The sequence below is a fragment of the Colius striatus genome, chromosome Z (genome assembly GCF_028858725.1).
Source record: "Colius striatus isolate bColStr4 chromosome Z, bColStr4.1.hap1, whole genome shotgun sequence".
In the NCBI taxonomy this organism is placed as follows: Eukaryota; Metazoa; Chordata; class Aves; order Coliiformes; family Coliidae; genus Colius; species Colius striatus.
Window position 1 is genome coordinate 45,616,370 of NC_084790.1, and position 12,751 is coordinate 45,629,120.

Sequence of the window (12,751 nt, forward strand, 5' to 3'; positions counted from 1 at the left end):
CTGTATTACAAAAAGTTTACACAGATTGTCTTTGCTTCTTTCAGACAACTCCATGGTTTAATCTGCTTACAGCTGAAGTAATCACAATTGTGGTTTTGCTCTTTGTTTGCTGTTCTTCACAGGAGAGGTAACTGGTTTAAAATAAAAAATATTTAGTGTAATCCCTCAAATCTAGTAAATGTGCTTGTAATCACACAATCATAGAATGGTGGGGGTTGAAAAGGACCCTTAGAGATCTTCTAGTCCAACCCCCCTGCTAATGCAGGTCCACGTAGATCAGGTCACACAAGAACATGTCCAGGCGGGGCTTGAAGACCTCCAAGAAGGGAGACTCCACACCCTCCCTGGGCAGCCTGTGCCAGGGCTCCCTCACAGTAAAACAGTTTTTTCTTATGTTTAAATGAAACTTTTTGTGTTACAGCTTATCCCATTTCCCCTTGTCCTGTTGCTAGATACTGTAGAAAAAAGGAATGTCCAAACCTGACATCAACGACTTAAACATTTGTAACTATTAATAAGATCCCCCCTCAGTCTTCTCTTCTCTAGACTAAACAGCCCCAGTCCCCACAGCCTTTCCTCATAAGGAAGATGTTCCAGTCCCCTGATCATCTTGGTGTCTCTGTGCTGGACTCTGTCCAGAAGTTCCCTATCCCTCTTGAGCTGAGGAGCCCAGAACTGGACAAAGGACTCCAGATGAGGCCTCACCAGGGCAGACAAGAGGAGGAGAAGAACCTCCCTTGACCTGCTGGCCACATTCTTCTTGATGCATCCCAGGATGCCACTGGCCTTCTTGGCCAAGAGGGCACATTGCTAGCTCATGGTTAGTTTATTATCAACCAGCACTTCCAGGTCTTTCTGCAGTGGTGCTCTCCAGCAGGTCAATCCCCAGCTTGTACTGGTGCATGGGATTGTTCCTTCTCAGATGCAGGACTCTTAATGCTTGCTTTTCAGCAGAAAGATTTCTAAAAGCAAAACAGTTTAATTGATGAACCTTGACACTGCCTGTGAAGGGCGTGTTATGCTCTAATATGCAGTGTTGTCTTACAAAAAAATAGCTTAGGGTGTTTAGATAATATGAATGGAAAATACCTGACCATATTTACTGTGTGTTTATTTTTTCTGAAGTGTTTTTCCTCTTTTTAATTGTTCTCAGATTTTCATGGATCTCAATAGTGCTAGCACTATTGTTTTGCAAGTCCTAACCCAAGCTACTAGCCAAGATACAGCAGTGCTGAAGCCAGCTGAGGAACAACTGAAGCAGTGGGAGACACAGCCAGGTTTTTATTCAGTGTTGTTGGTAAGATATAGTCGAAAAGTGCTGTTAAATGAACTTTGGGTAATTGAGAATGTGTCTTTCTAGAATACTGTTGAACTATGACCTCTAGCTGAGAGAAGCCTCAAGTCATCATAGTTTATCTGCTAGTGTCCTCTTGCTGTGCTGTGGTAGGCTTTGTCATCATTGTGCCTCAAATGCCCATCTTGTCAAGGGCATTCAGGACAGGAGGAAATCCAATTTGTAGTGCATGAGATGGTGGGCTCTAGTGATAAACCTGTTATTGTTCTGTTGTGAATTGTAGACAGTAGAAGACCAAGGGGTCTGTTGTCAAAGGAATTACTTTTACAGCCTGATGAGGCAAGGGCACTTGTATATACACCTTTTCTTTATTGTGGAGGCAATGCATTATGACCATTTATAGATGCTCCCCCATGCTTTTTCAGTTCACCAAGTTTGATACCCAGCTGGGGTCACTTTCTTCCTGAGTGGAGAGAGACTCCTAGGGAAATGAACTGACTGGAGTTGGTAGTAAGGTTCCTGGAATGGGAAAGGTGAATACTTCTAAAATTAGTACAAGCATTGATGAAATAGGTGCATTAGTATGGTGCCAGGTGATGAAAACTCTGTCTGAGAAAGAGACACAGCTGTTTCAGAGAAGACACAAAAGAAGTTAACTGTTGTTACGCTCAGATTCCTGTGTGTATGTTTGTACTATCTTTAAAAACAGATAAACTATTTTCCCTACAAACATCTGTCTTCAGTGCATAGGATGAACAAATCAGAGTTATGAAGTGACATGTTCTGTTCTCTGTTGACCCCCGTGTTTCATTTGTTGGAAAGTTGAAAGCGAGTCAGGGGATTTAAAGAAAAGGGTAAAAAAAAAAACCTGGCTTTTCAGCTTCAGATTGCTTTACCCACTGCCTTTGCTATAATATTTCTGTGGTGATAAACAATTGTGATAGAAAACAGCCATTGACTGTGCGTTATTTATTTTCTGGATGTTTGCTGTGAGAGCTTAGCTCAGATTGTATACCAGTTGAGCACTCAGAGGTGTAACTGAAGTTGATGTGAGTTAGTTTTAAATATAAGGTCTAAGAACACAGAGTTTAAAAGGATTGAACTGAATTCTATTAATGTGGTTAAGTATCGGTTTGGGTGCATGCCAGCATTTTCTCAACTGTGAAATATAAACAGTAATTATACAAACTAAACAGAAGTAGAGAAACCCTACTTCGATTAACTTGATTATGATAGGGAGACTGCCTGGGAGAGAAGATAGCACCTTCTTGGCGGAGCAGAAGATGCTGGGGGTAAGCAGGTGATTGTAAATGGATAGTAGGTTAAGACAGTTAATCTCTGTGGGATGTGGTACATAATATATTTAGATTTGCTTCTGGGATGACCAGAATGGGGAAAATTATAAGGAACCATGAAACATACCCTTTTGAACCTAAAGATAGACACTCAGTCTCTGACTTTTCCACTCTCTTCTTTGAGATACATAACACCTTCAAAGAAGCAACACAGAAACTGATGTTAGTAGCTTCACTAGGTACTAAGTGTCTAGACACTAGAAACTAAAAGTGTCTTTCAAAAGAACATCTGTACTTTCCTAGCTTGTGTCAGTATATAGAGAATATACAGGGAGGTTTTGTTTGTTCTTTTTTAGATACCTTGGCCTTTTTTCACATTTCTTATCCAAACCTAGTCTAATTTTATAGTACTTTGATAGGAGGAAGCTTTTCTTCTGATGAATACTTCAGCAAGGAGGGGAATGGTAATTTGAAGGCTCAGTGGAAGTTTTAGAACAAATAGTTTTTATGTTTCATTTGTTTTTGCAATGCTTTTCATGGATAGGATGGGTGCTAAAGTGGTGTTTGAAATTTCCCTTTGTATTGTAAAATGCTTAAGTTTCATTAGGGAAGATAAAATCTTTCAGAGAGTCAATCCTCCTTCCTAAATGAGCTTCAGGAAAGGAAGACATTGCTGATCCTTTTCACGTTCTGTGGTGTTTATCAGTAGGCTACAACCTTTGTGATGTTTTTCTAAAGACTGCTAGTTTTGGAGTTGATAATTTGGTTGGCCTGTGAGTCTGTGTCATGGTTTTGCGTGGAGCTGTTTCTGGTAATGGGGAAGGGGCTGTAAAGATGGCTCCTGTAAGAAGTTGCTTCAAACTCTTCCCCAGCTCTGAGCCAGACCCACTTCTGGGGCTGAGCCAACTAGACACTTCCATGATTGCTTTTTAAGAAGAAGCCAGGAGAAGAGAGTTCTCCTGTTCCTTCTTGCTATTCTTTCTTCCTTCTTTTCTGTCTGGTGGTGATGCAAGGAGCTGGAAGAGAGAGAAGTGACCATGTGTACCCCAAGGTCAGTGAGGGAAGAGAGGAGAGGGTGTGCTGGAGCAGAAACCTCCTTGCATCCTGTGGAGAGAACTGGTGAAGCAGAGATTTGTTTGTGTTTCGTTAAAGACCCTGTGCCAGGGGCAGTGACTATGCTCAGAGGAGGCAGTGTCCTGTGTGAGGGATTCTGTGTTCACAGAAGCCATAGCTGCTGGGAAGAACCCACACCAGAGAAGTTTAAGGACTGTGTCCTGTGGCAGTCCCCATATCAGATCAGGGGAAAAATGCCAGGAGTCGTCCTCTGCGAAGAGAGAAGCAGCAGACCATGTGTGAGAGACTGACCACATCCCCTGTTCCCTACCCCCCAAGCCATTGAAGGGGGAGGAGGTTGAAATACTGGGAGCAGTGAGCTGAACCCAGGAAGAATGGAGGGATGGGGGAGAGTGATCTTAAAGTGCTGGTTGTAATTTTCTCATCATCCTGCTTTATTTTTGCTTTTTGTTCTGTTTCTTGTAGGTAGTAGAATAAACTTTCCCACTTTCCTCTCTAAGTTGAGTACTGGAGTCTGTTTTGCCTGGAACTATAATTGACTCTCCCTGCCCTTTTCTCAATCCACAACATCCTCGGTTATCTTCTTTTCATACCATCACTCTGGGGCATCTGCCATCCTAAGGAGGGTGGAGGTGCATGGAGGACAGCGATCAAGAGACCGTCTTGTTATTTCATTGCTGGCTGGGCAAAACCATGGCAATCCGTTTACCTTCTAAATGGGAGTATTTGAGTGTTTTTGGCTTTTTTTGTGTTGGCCATTATATCTAGAAAACTGTTGTTACTATAGAATTAGTTTGAGAGAAGGTTAAATATTTCATTCATAATGAAAAGGTCAGATGATGTCCCAGGTTTCTACAGTACTGAGTTCTTTGAAGGGTTTGTTTATAGTTCTTCAGACATGGCATCTATGGCAGATGCTTTTAACCTGAATCTGCATTTTTTTCATGTTCCTTATTAGTGAGTTTCTAAAAGCAACTTATACAAGTAATACACTCTTTTTCTCTATTGCGCTGTATAAGACCACTGAGTTTACACCCATTTGCTCCCTCAAGGAGGGAAAACTGTCTCACTGCCTCAAGAGGATTCAGTTGATGTGTTGGGAAACAGGAGGAGAGCTGCCATTCATAGTACCTGTATTAAGATTCAGTAGCCTACCTTTATTTTAGCTCTTCCTGATTGGTTAATTTTACTATGTTACTATACAAAATAATCTGTCTGTATATACATACAGGTACATAGAAGTGCATATAGACAGATACAGATATATGTATGTGTGTAGTTTTTTAGTAGTAGAAATCAATTTCCTAGAATAAGCATAGGCAAGTTTGAGAGTCAATGTCAGTATTTTGCAGTCCATGTTGGTAGTCAGGACAGTTCTGTCAAGATAATGAAGGAATGTCCTGAAAGCTAGATTCTGACTAGAAAGAGATTATTCTGTGGTATGCAATGCCACAGGCTTCCGAGAGGCATGACATTAAAGTGTGTAATAACTGACTGATGTGAGTAGTTACTACTCTTTCATTCCCTTCTCAACCAGATGAGATTAGAAATAGATTTGCTCTGTATGTTGGGGGTACTAAAATCTAATAAATGGAAATTAAATAAAATAGGACTAGCAATAAACCTTTTTTATCTTCAAAAATTAATGTTTAACACACAGCCATTTTTCTGTGAAATACCGACTTGTGTTTCGTTTATATGCACCTGTACATCTAGAGCTGTGTGTATTTATACATGTGCATTGTTTGATATAATTTCTGTCCTGTCTCTGGCGTGTTGAGCAGTTTTTACTTTTTTTTTTTTTACGCAGAGTATCTTTACAAATCATAGCTTGGATGTGAACGTGAGATGGTTAGCTGTGCTATACTTCAAAAATGGAATTGATCGGTACTGGAGACGGGTTGCACCACAGTAAGTTCTGGTTTTCTTCCACTTATCCTTCTACGGTAGGTTTTGTTACATTTGCCAAGCTGAAAAAAGGTGAATACCTTGGTTGATAGAAGTTACTTTAGAATGACTTTAGAGAAAATATTTCAATATTACAACTCCATCATGAACCATTCTGTTTTCATATTACTTTTTACAAGTCTTTTTCATATTTTACTTTCGGAAACTTGAGTTACAAGGCTATTTTGCAGATACCAGATTTTAACATGACTGATAAGTACTGTAACATGAATACCTGAACTTTCTCATAGCAGCACATGTGAAAAGTAGGAAGTCTTTTGGAGAGATTATTAGGGAGACATTTCATTGAAGCAGATTCATAATTCATATTGAACATGTACAGGAGAAAGAGGCAGTAGCTACCATGATAGTGAGTTCTAGTTTTCCCTTTTTGTTGTTCTGATGGTATGTGACAAAGTTCCCTGAAGAAGCTGAAAATCTAGTCACCATTCTTGAACACCGCATTATTTACCTAGAAGTGCAAATACTGCTGTTTCTATTTGTCATAACTACAGAATTATGTATTTTTCAGTGAGTGAAGTTTTTTTATTTTTCTTGTGAAAAGTAGGTGTAATTTCAAGAAGTGTTTTAATTCTCTGCTGTTTTCCCAAGTTAAGACAGACCTGGAAGTGTCCAGGTTTTTCTCTTAAATCCTAGTAATATAAAGAGATGGGACATCACTGTCAGGTCGTGTAGGTAAACTGGAATTCTAGGGCCAGTTTTAATGGATAATGAATCTAAGCTAATTCACAAAGTGTGGCATGATGTTCATTGTGTTCTACCAAAAGAAGGAAAAGAGGTAAAAATTATGCATCTTCAGGACAGTGTAGTGTAGTACTCTGTTTATTACACACGAAGCACTGGTGTTTTTGTCTATGTAGATTAGTGTACAATTGCAAAACATCTGCAAGCATTCAGATTCTCAGTTTTAGAGAGGAAAATATCTTTTGTGTGGAAGGTGGCATATATCTGTGACATCTCTGGTTAAAGTGGTGAGATAATGCTGCTCACATTACTGAGCAAGTATTATTCTAATCAGTTACAGTACAGTGTTCCAATTTGTTAGTATTTTTAGATAGATATTAGTAGCACTTCTGGTGTAGAAACCATGGTTCACTTGCTGTAGAAGTAATGACTAGTATTTTGGTTTTTAAACTGAGGTCGAACTTGAGTAAGTCTTTCAATCTACTTTTCCCATTGGAGAAAAAAACTGATTAAAAAATTGTCTGTTGTTAAAAGAGTCCATGGGTTAAATCTGTATTAAATTTCCAGTACAACTCTAGTTTTCCCCCATTTCTAACTTTTCTGTTGCAAATTCAGTGCAATTAAAGTATAACAAATTTGTAAAAAATATTGGATGTATGGGGTAAATCTGTATGAAATTTCCACTGTATGTCCAATTGTTTCTCCATTTCTGATATTCCTTCTTATGAGACATCTTGTCAGTAGTTTGCACTCTCCCAGATCACTTTTAGAAGAAAATGTTGAAGGCATTTTGAGAAATGCTGCTTTTAAGTTGTAATTTCTCAGCTGATTCTCTTGTGAGGCAATTGTTTTAGATACCATGATTTTTGAGCATTTAGTCGTCCAGGCTGCATTTTTGTTGTCCTTGCAGAATGTGTCTTATCTTGTCTGCTACATTGTGGGCAGCTGTCACATCTCCATCCATGGTAGGAACTCAAAGCTTGTTCTGATCAACCCCGCCTTGTTTCATAGAGCAGAGTTTGGATTTGGAGGTGACTGATGTATGCTGCCTCTTGAAGGAAAGGACTGATTTTTATACCTGTATTTTTCTCAGTGGCACGCTAACTCAGGTCTTTACGTTGATTTTCATGAAGTCTAAGGAAGAAATAATACCATTGACATTTCTACTCTTTGCTAAATCAAGCTGAAGTCTTGTGGGTAGTTTGATGAATCGTGAGAATCGGAGGAGGGTTCTTACAGGCAGCTAATATATTCATATAGCATTAATTCCTTAGGAAATCAGAGATAAATATAGTTTCTTTTACAATTATTTGTCTTCAAATATTTCTGTACTAGTGGAAGCTTTTCAGTGACCAAGAACTTTCACAGTAAGTTAAGTGACTCTCTTGTATGAGTGTGCTAAAGTTATTTTCAGTTGAATCAAGCAGGACTATATTTACAGGAAAGTGAGATGATGACAGTACGGTGGTTGATTGTTTCATTATGCTAAAATACATAGCATCAGAACTGTGAATACAAACGTTCTTTCAAAAGGATCACTTTTTCTTAATTATGAAATATTTTTGCATGTTCATCAATGCTGTCTGTCCTGTTTTTGCTATTTATTGTCTGCCTGCCTTGGACTTTGAGCAGCATTTTCCAGTCCATCAATTTAGAAATAGGCCTATGAATTTTTGTTGTTCCTGCTTTCTCCACAGCAATCTGGAAAGCTCCCTGAGAAGAGCCTCTGGGTTGTCACAGTCTCTTTCCACGCACTTTTTGGCTTGTTTTCTTTAAAATTTATTGTCAGCCTCTTCAAAAGGCAGTCTCACTGTATTATTTTATGTGGGTTTTTTCTTCAGAAGTTAATTTTCTTGAATTCAAGTATTGTTAGAAGTTCCTTTTTTGCTTTTACAGATACTTACTCTTAAATCCTGTCTTTTGTGGACTTTGTTTTCCAATTTAATTACTATGTTAGTGAATTAAAAACATGGATTTGAGAAGTAGTGTTAATTCGTTGGAAAGAGAACTATAAATAGTTCCTCACATTTGGATTTCTGGTTTATGAAGTAATAGACTTTTTTAAAAAAAACAAAGAAAACCTAAACAAAACAAACCCTCCAAAAGATTTGAAAACCAGAAAAAAAAAAAAAAAAGCTCTGAATGTTTCAAAACTCGACAGACTTGGGACATAAATACTTAGCAGTTCATCTCTGGAAGAGCTTGTCTGAGTTTTTGGCCTGGCCTAATTCAGCGCGGAAGGGAAGTAGCTTGTTGAATGCCACATGGTCTCCCAGCCGTGGTGTGTCTCGTTCCGGCCGGGGCCGGGGGCCGCGGGGCGGACGAAGTCGCGAGCGCCATGGCGGCCTCCGCGGGTCCCGGCGGGACTGCGGCGTCCAGCAGGTGTCGCTGTCGTAGCACCGGAGCAGTCCTTTCGCCCCTCAGCCCGCCGCCGCTCAGGGGTTTGGGGTGGTTTCACAGCTTTGCTTGTCGTAAACCTCCCCGTATTTGAGGCATTTTGTTCTCGAGAGCCTATTTCTTGTCCTTCCTGCATAATTACAACACTTAGTATATATAAAAGTAATGAATGCTTGTGGCTCTTGGAATATGTACTCAATACAATTACTTAAATTTTAACGGAAAGGTAATTAAGGCAAGAAGCCCTCATGAGCCTCACAAGCAAGGTAAATAAAATAATGTAGTAGAATGGGGTTTTTTTCTTTATAAACCAGGCTTTAGTTGCTTTCTATTATCTTTGAAAGTGAGTTACCATACAAGCGACATTTAACTGACATTAGATTTATTAAACATATTAATTATGACTTTCAAGTTGTAGATGTGTCTATATAGATGTGGGTGTTATATACTGCTTTTTTGTGGAGTTTTTTTTCTAAATTAAAAAAAAAAAAGCCAAAGAAATTTATTTCCCTAAAACGTTATCCAGTGGCTTTAGAGATCAATAACCAAAATAGTTCCTTGCAGAAGAAAAACCTTACTGATGCAGAAATCTTTGTAAACATTACCCAAAATGTTTTTAGGCATAATTTAATTTTATGTAAAAATATCTTAAAGCCCGGATCTTGATGGAAAAAGTCATTTAAATGTGGTTCCTGAGTGCTGTGAATTACCTTAGAAAACAAAGACTTTGTGTGCAGTTCTGAGTCACTGGTGCAACAATAAATTGCCCCACTTGTGTACTAAGAATGATAAATCTTTGATTTAGGAAATATTAACTACTTGTATTATATACAGAGGGAGGTAAAGATGAAAGCTAGAATACTGTTGCAAATATTTAATCTTGGGATAAATCCTACCTCTGATTTTTATTATTTTTAGATGAATGTTTAGTATTTGTCTATATTAGTGTGAAAACTGTGGTTGAGGGAGCTTTAGGCATACTTTTAAATCTCACTATATAAAACTAGTAGGTCAGTATCTGTGCGTGAGGGCAGACAGTGTTTGTGTTGGTGTGTTTAATCATCTTTATTTCCATCTAGTGGACTTCACTAGAGATGTAGTTGGTTACATGCTTGCCTCTAAATTGTTACAATGCTAGGTGAAATAGTCTCATTTGGAAACTACCTTGTATGGTGTTAAATATTTGTATGTATAAGAATCAGCTTTCAGGGTGCTACCAGTAAATGTAAGTAGTGGGCTTTTTTTTTTCAGATTGTATAATCTATAAATACCAACAAAGCATTTTTTAAAAGCATTTTGTTTTCTTTCCTACCTAGAACTTAAAATAAAATTGTGTGTGTGATATAAAGTCTGAAGTAGAACGGAAGTGATGTGAAACTGTAACTTATAATCTTAAACTGATAGAGATCACTTAAAAGAAAGCATAAAGACAGTGTAAAGCTGTACTTACATGAAAATTAATCTTTATGTCTTAATATTTTTCTTACTAATTTTTCTTGCATTTTTGGAGAGTCGATCAACATGTTTGTCACTCAAAGGTATAATTTTCAAAGGATCCATATCATTAAGTGTAGCTATAGTACTTGCTTGTAAAAGAGAATTTGTAATAGTAAAGGATATGAGGAAAGGCTGCTCTTTAGAAAAGAGGAGACTGAAGGGAGATCTTATTAACAAATAAATTATTAACAAATATCTAAAGTGTGGGTGTCAGGAGAATGGGACATTACTTTTTTCTATTGTAGCTAGCAACAGGACAAGGGGTAATGGGATTAAGCTGGAACACAAAAAGTTCCATTTAAACATAAGAAAAAACTATTTCACTGTGGGGGTGAGGGAGCAGTGGCACAGGCTGCCCAGAGGGGTTGTGGAGGCTCCTTTTTTGGAGGTCTTCAAGACCCACCTGGACATGTTCCTATGCAACCTGATCTAGGTGAACCTGCTTCTGCAGGGACGTTGGACTAGATGATCTCTAAAGGTCCCTTCCAACCCCTACCATTCTATGATTTTGCAAAATTAGCTGTTGTATAATACCAGGTAACTATATACTGTGCACCTCTTTGTCATTATCTATTAGTACCTGAGTGCAAAGGCATGTTCGAGTCATCAGTCCTCAATACTTTGTGAACTTTCCATATTTCCATTTGTATTTAAACAGGCCACAAAAACCTGCAGTTAAAAGGCCTCATAAATATTTATCTATTTCAATGTTCTCTCTAAGTATCTGTAAGATAGTGGAGAAACAAGGAATGTTCACTTGATAGCTTAAGAAGCTTTTACAGACCATTTTCTTGAATATAGTCTTCACCCAGTCAAACACTTACATACAAATGGAAGTGGTCACTTGTATCTAGTGATAGTGAGCAAATAACTGTGAATATGGGTTATTAGTGTTTTTTAATTGAAAATTTAAATATTACTCAAATGTATCCTAACAGTGCTATTTCTGAAGAAGAGAAAGCTACATTGCGTGCTGGACTTATCACCAACTTTAATGAGCCAGTGAATCAGGTTAGTGATGAACAATTATTACTCTCCCCGCAAATGCTTGTATTGGTATATAATTTCTTTCTTTATAAGATTTTAGTAACAATGGTGAAGTTTTCAAGTTGCAGTATACATGCTGCCTTTCAGGCAGATGTTTCTATTGAAGTGAGGTCTTTCTCCGTAGATCATAGTTCATAGAGTTGTTTAAGTTGCAAACAATGTGTTTTGTCTCTTTGGTTTGTTTCTTGTTGCAATGGCAGTGTGTTGTCCCTCACTGCTTATGCAGTCCCTTGGTGAAAGGGTTCAGGGAATAGATCAAGCTTAAAGAATAACCTTCTCTTCCTAGTCTTCTTTTTTCAGCTATGTCTTTTCTCTGGTCTGACTCTCAGTATAGCCATACAAGGAAGTGTGATGGTGGTGGTGTGGCAAGAATGAGCTGTTGAGAATGCTGCTGTATAAACCCCCCAAAGCGGTATTTTGTCACATGTCTAATCACAGCATTAATAAATTTAAATAAGCATAATAAAATTGCAGTATGATAGCATCTTGTCTTAAGTGAAGTGATTAAGCTACTGCTTTGATTAGAGTAAGGATATATTGTTAACTTGAGTATAGAGTTAATGTTAAGGGCTCAGAAAATGCATATGCTAGATGAATCAGTCTTCCTTCTCCTAATTTATTCTTACTCATATAAGCAGGGAAGGAAGTATTTGCTAGTATTTTAAGCTAGGTCTTAAAGATTTTTTCGAAGAAAGTACAGAAATTATTTGTGTAAATTAAAGCTTAAAAAGAAAATATGTAGCAAACCGTCTTCCATTTTGCAAGCAGTTGAGTTTCAACTTTTCAGGATTTGTTGATGTGGATGAATTTTATATGTAGGATTTGGACAGTATGTCAAAATTAGGGTAATTTAGTCTTTGTAAAACCTTTATGCAATGCTAATTTCAGTTAATTTTTTTTTATTTTAAGTGCATATTTTAGAAGTATGGGTAGACTTCAAAATACCTTTAAATTTGTAGTGCAGCTATAGTTTCAATGTTTAAAAAAATGTTTCTTTACATACTTGATAGATTTTTAGTTGAAATAAATTTGGACCATAAAGTCTGTCACTTATGCTACCATGAGGTAGTATAAAATTTGTCAAGTACTCAATTTTGAAGTGATTGCATGGTAATTACTTTTCTGAAAACCTAATGCTAACTGCATTGTATGTAAAACATTTCAAACTTTTTATCAATAAATTTATATGTCTCCATTAGTATTTAATCAGTTTGTCTGCTAAGACAATAGTATGGTTTATTTTGAAGTTATAAGTTCCACAGCTTATGAACAGTTCTGCAGTTCTTAGCCTGTAGTTGCAGGTTGAGATTAAAATATTTTTAACAGATGTTTTAAAGACTAGCAGCTTTATGTGTCCTTGTGATATTTTTGGGATTCAGTCGTCTAAGATGTGCAGGAGTTTGGTAGATTTTATGTTGGCAACCAGATCCTAAGTGATTGCCCAAACAATTGTTGTGATATTGAAGTATAATTGCAGAGTCTTTGTCCCCTTCTT

At 37.7% G+C, this 12,751-nt stretch overlaps 1 protein-coding gene across 8 annotated transcripts in view; it reads left to right on the plus strand.

Moving 5' to 3' along the window:
* The window catches only part of IPO11 (importin 11), a 92,475-nt gene that overhangs the window by 7,594 nt on the left and 72,130 nt on the right, over nucleotides 1-12,751 (plus strand). For all 8 annotated transcript variants that reach the window (XM_062018617.1, XM_062018613.1, XM_062018615.1 and 5 more), the window contains 4 exons: nucleotides 45-127; nucleotides 1,154-1,297; nucleotides 5,474-5,574; nucleotides 11,148-11,220. In XM_062018617.1, the coding sequence (XP_061874601.1) occupies nucleotides 1,160-1,297; nucleotides 5,474-5,574; nucleotides 11,148-11,220 (312 nt within the window). In that variant the 5' untranslated portion in view covers nucleotides 45-127; nucleotides 1,154-1,159. The remainder of the gene's footprint in view (nucleotides 1-44; nucleotides 128-1,153; nucleotides 1,298-5,473; nucleotides 5,575-11,147; nucleotides 11,221-12,751) is intronic.